At 34.4% G+C, this 4,880-nt stretch overlaps 1 protein-coding gene across 1 annotated transcript; it reads left to right on the top strand.

Moving 5' to 3' along the window:
* LOC133336026 (uncharacterized) lies at positions 1 to 1,144 on the top strand. Its single transcript, XM_061544318.1, has 4 exons — positions 1 to 138; positions 201 to 403; positions 468 to 587; positions 949 to 1,144. Exons 1-4 carry the CDS (start codon positions 1 to 3, stop codon positions 1,142 to 1,144), a joined length of 657 nt encoding a protein of 218 aa, XP_061400302.1.
* The last annotated feature ends 3,736 nt before the right edge of the window (positions 1,145 to 4,880 follow it).

Raw genomic sequence — 4,880 nt, 5'->3', positions numbered from 1 at the left:
ATGAAACGACTTGAACTTGTGGTATTGCTAAGCGGCGCCATCCTGTGGTCAGAAGCGTTCAGTACGGGGAATACAACACGGAGTGTGCTGAGTCGACGTCGAAGATATGTAGCATTTCCCGAAGGCTCCTCAGTTTCAGTAAGGTGTGATAAAGACAGTAGTTTTCTTGTTGAATTATCATTTGCTTTCATCCGTGCTAGGCTGCGATTTGTATGATTATAGGTGTAATTTCAAAGCCAACTGACTTCCTGACCTCATCTGTGAACTGGGGTGTTGCCTATGATTTGCCCAGTTTTGAGTGGGCACGCCAACATTCCAACGGATTTTCCAATAAGCCGAAAGCTGTAGTGCAGAGACGATCTCGCAGAGATCTGTACCAGAAACTTGAAATCATAGTTGATAAGTGAGTAAATAAATGGGCGATGACTGCTCTTCAGTAAAGCTGATGGTTTTGTTGTTGTTTCTAGCATGGGATTTCCCGGAACAGACTGCATATCTCGGGCATTATGTGAAAGTGGACAATTTTTAAAGGATATTCCGAAAATCAAGGGAAATATGGTGGAAGAGTTAATCAAAATTATTTTTAGGTATGTGGCACATGCTAAGTATCCGAACTCGGTCATACTGAATAATTGAGTAATAGGAAATATGTAATTCGAAACTGAAATGAATATTGACGAAATGGTATAGATTTGTCCCAAACATGGAAACCTAAATTTTTTTCTCAAGGTGGCTTATTCTATCAAATCAATTATGGGTTGAAAAAAGTGTCAAATACACACAAACACATGTGACGTATTTAATATTTGATAGAAGAAGCCACTACCTTCAGAGTTGATTTTTTGTTGCTCACCTCAAGTGGTCCTACTTTGTATTGTTTTACCATGGTGCCACCTATATTTCTAAACCATTTGTTTATTCCAATTTGAAATATTTCGGATATTTTAGTTTTCCATCGGAGGAGTTGACTCGGGAGGAATCTGCGGAACATCACCACTACGCTCATGTTTATCGCCGGGCAAAACGATCGCGGATTGATTGTAGTGTGGAATATGCCGGTTGTCAAATCTCCCTGCTGGATTTAATTTTGGGGCGATATTCAATGCCTGTTCAAAATTTACCCCAGAACACGATTTTCATGTAGATCATCTGCGTCGGACCTACCACGAACATTTTGAAATAAAAGACTTTACGCACAATTTTTTAAAACAAATTATTTCATTTTACTTTGTTGTTTTTTTTTTTTATTTTAATAATAACGCGTAACATTTATATAATAATTATTTTTTGTTTTGTTATATCATTTTTTCGGTTTTATTTTTTGTATTATTATTGTTGTTGTTATTTGTTATCTGTTATTTTTTGTCTTTGCCATTAGTTTAAATTTCTTAATTGTTGTTGTGTGTGTTTTGTTTCTTTTCGTAACATCTTACATTTTCTTTTGTTTTTTGTTTGTTTGTTGGTATTGTTTTTCGAATTGTGATGAAATTGTTGTTTTTGTATTACTTAATAATGCCATAATTTCTTACAATTAGCCTATTATCGATTTGCCATCATGTTGTTGTTCGTCCCTACTCTCATTCTCTTTGTTGTTGTTGTTATTGTTGGTAATTTGTTTAGTATTTGGGTTTGCTTTAGTGTTGAATAAGTTCAAAAAATGTTGGAATTTATTATTTTTTAAATAATAAATCGCCTGTTTCAATTTATATAACTATTTGTTATTTTCCATAATTAATAAATTTATTTATTTTTAATTAGTCTATAAAATGTTTATACACATGCGTCTGGTTTTTTATTTTGTTCTCTTCTTCTAGTAGATGTCTTCTTGTTTATAAATGGCTCGTCGTCATTGTAATGTGTGGATGTGTGTGCGAGTGTGTGTGTGTGTTGGTGGAGATGGGCTGAGGTTGTGCAGTAATGGTCAGATGAATGTGTGGGTGAGGCAGTGAGGAGGGAAGTATGGCTTGGTGTTGGTGTTTTACCTACGCATTTTCGACTTTAACGCCTTGTTTGCCATGTTTAGATAGAGAGAGAAAGAGACTTTTGTGTTTGGTTTTGTGTAAAATGTTAATTGTTTCTTTTAAATTGTAATTCATATGTGAATGTAAATGCATTACTTTGTTTATTTAGTTTAGTTTTTTTTTGTCATATTTTCGTTTGTCCTAATAATTAGTTGCTTTAGTTTTCAATGCGTTTTGTTCTGTTAAAATACATTAAACATTTATTCTTAAATTTAGTAGATAGTTTGTTTGCTGTTGCCATTAATATTTAATGTTGACTGGTTTAGTTAACAAAATTACCATAGGGTGCGTTCGCCTTCAATACACCAATGGCGTTCTTGAGAAAGCGCTAAAGGGAGATACATTCGAAGAGGCAGCAATATGAAATTTACTATCTCATTCAAATGCCAAGTGGAATTTAAACGGAATATTGCCTTAAATTCGTAGATACAAATATTTAAGGGAGGGGCGTCATGATGGAACATTTAGGGCTTCAGGGACACGATCAGTGCGAACGAAAAACCACAGGTTCTGAGTCGTCGATGGAATTATATTATAAGAAATGCAGTGGAACTAAATCAGTACCTCCAATGAACACACACATAATTGAACAGTTTGCATACCCAATTGCCAATCAGAGCCTTTTTGGCATATGTTTTAAGGGAACCCCCCCATTCTCGATTTTTTATTTTTAAGATTTTAAATGGACTGGTAAATGAATACCAATGCTTGTTAAGGTTTGTAACTTGGCACATATATATTTGAAGATTTAAAAAGGAAGAAAAATAATTTACCAAAATTTGTTGTTGTTGTTTTGTTGTTGTTTTTTGGGTTCAAAGAAAAGTCCACATTTTCGATGGCGGGCACGATAACTCCTCACTGGAACGTCGGAATCCGAAAATTCCAACTGTGTTAGAAAGAGGACATGTCTGGCTCTCGTATGAACTAGGATTATTGACTTCGCACAACAATTAACAAAATGGCGGAACTTTGAAAAATTTTTTTATGAAAAATCGCCTATTTTTTACCACAAACAAAGTTAAAAAAAAGGAAGATCTTCACCGATTGGCTTTATCCTAGTTCATACGAGAGCTACACATTCCCAGAGAAACGTGTCAAAATTTGAAACCGATTGGATTATTAGTTTTTGAGTTATCGTGCCCGCCATTCGTTTTGAGAAAAACGCGTTTAAAGTTTGAGAAACCCTTTAGCCGTCACTTGATGCTTACACAATAAATCGGCTATATCTTCAAGAGTTCTTGAGATTTTCACTTGAAATTTTGTAGGCTCATTCTAGAATTAGAGTAGATTCGAATTAAATCAAAAAATTTTTTGACACCGAGAATGGGGGGGGGGGCCCTTAAGTTCACAAAATGTGATGGTACAGACAGCATTAGTCCAAAATGATAAGATATCTGTAGTTCATGCTATATTTTTCGATTAGCTAATCGAACGTGAATATACGTGATAAACATAAGTAAAAAATATTTGCATTTTGCCGGATAAAGCAATACGATTTTAAATAGCCCCTTTGGCAGAGGCTTTTCGCAATTCAGTCGATGCGAAATTGCCATCGGACGTGTTGCAAAGACCATGCAGTTAATTAGGCGAATATTTAGCAATTTTGGAATATCGGTATACAAATACCCATCTGCAGAAGCTGACATTAAACTCGTCTGCTTAATAAAAACGATATAAGTGTTCCGGTGTGATTGCTTTAAGTAATTCGACCCTGCCTCTCGATTCAAATCTACCCATACTATCGTCATTATTAATAGAATTAATAATTAATAATAGAATTGTGGACTATTTCGCTGTGACCTATTCCCACATTGAAAGTGAAAAGAATTTTTAATTCGATCTTTTTGTTTTTGTTGTAGTCGAATTGCCCTGTAGGGGTTTTGCTTGGCAATGTTGTTGTTGTTGTTCTTGCGGCTCTTGTTCTTTTGTGTTTCGATTTAATATTATTGTTAATTATGTATCTGCAATTATTACTTATTTGTTCTTGTTTTTTTTCTTATTTTTCTTTCTTTTGTTAATTGTATGAAGCATACAAAAAATATATCGTTTTTATTACTATTTATCTAAGTTTTATCTAAAACCCAGTTTACATTCGTATGGTGTAGTGTCTGTGGCTTTCGTTCTTATTTTGTTGCTGCTGTTGTTTGCTTTAAAAAAGTTTATTAACCTAATCTCAATTGCTAATGATGTTCTTTGTCTTTTGTTGTTGTTGTTGTTTTTGTTGTTGTTATTGTTGTTGTTATTGTTGTTAAATATGTACACTCACGAAAATAGATTAGTTCAATGTTATGCGCGATGAGGGAGTGTGGCGGTTTATAATACAAAATGCAATGGAATGGTGTTAGCGTGGTCGGTGTAAAAATGATAATACGAACAGAGGGCCAATGCCAGCCTAAGCTTGGACAGTTGAATAGGTTGTGAGGGGCAAAGGGTATGGTAACAGATCGTCTTGGTGGCGAATAGTGCGAATCTCAAAAGATGATTTCTTCAATCACAACCCTTGCGGAAGAAATAACATTGATTTGTTCATTCGTTCGTTCGTTCGTTTGTTTTTTCTTTTTCTTTTTTTTTAATTTTTGTTACTATTTGTTGTATTTATTTTTGTTATTTTTTTTTTCTTATGTATTTGCTTTTTCTAAAAGTACCCGTTTTTGGTTTTATGTTGATGTGGTTGTGGGTTTTGCTTCTTCTCTTGGTGTTGATTTATAATTACAAGGTACATACATGCATACATATACGCTATGTACTTAAACTAATGCATTTGACGTCTGTTTGTGTGGGTGTCTGCGTGTGCCTGTGCCTGTGAGTAGAAGCGTTAATGAGAATGTGTGCGTGCTGGTTATATTTTTATTCTTCCTT

Source organism: Musca vetustissima, unplaced genomic scaffold, assembly GCF_032173495.1.
Source record: "Musca vetustissima isolate MV318-11 ecotype Yass unplaced genomic scaffold, APGP_CSIRO_Mvet_v1 utg237711, whole genome shotgun sequence".
Lineage (NCBI taxonomy): Eukaryota > Metazoa > Arthropoda > Insecta > Diptera > Muscidae > Musca > Musca vetustissima.
The sequence above is the reverse complement of the archived record's forward strand: the minus strand, read 5'-3'. Positions and strand labels throughout refer to the sequence as shown.

What these genes read in the sequence shown, in the direction of transcription:
- LOC133336026 (XM_061544318.1), top strand. Translation starts at nt 1, where the DNA reads ATGAAACGACTTGAACTTGTGGTATTGCTAAGCGGCGCCATCCTGTGG. An exon ending in CCGAAGGCTCCTCAGTTTCA is followed by an intron (nt 139 to 200) that starts GTAAGGTGTGAT and finishes CATCCGTGCTAG; the next exon opens with GCTGCGATTTGTATGATTAT. An exon ending in TTAATCAAAATTATTTTTAG is followed by an intron (nt 588 to 948) that starts GTATGTGGCACA and finishes CGGATATTTTAG; the next exon opens with TTTTCCATCGGAGGAGTTGA.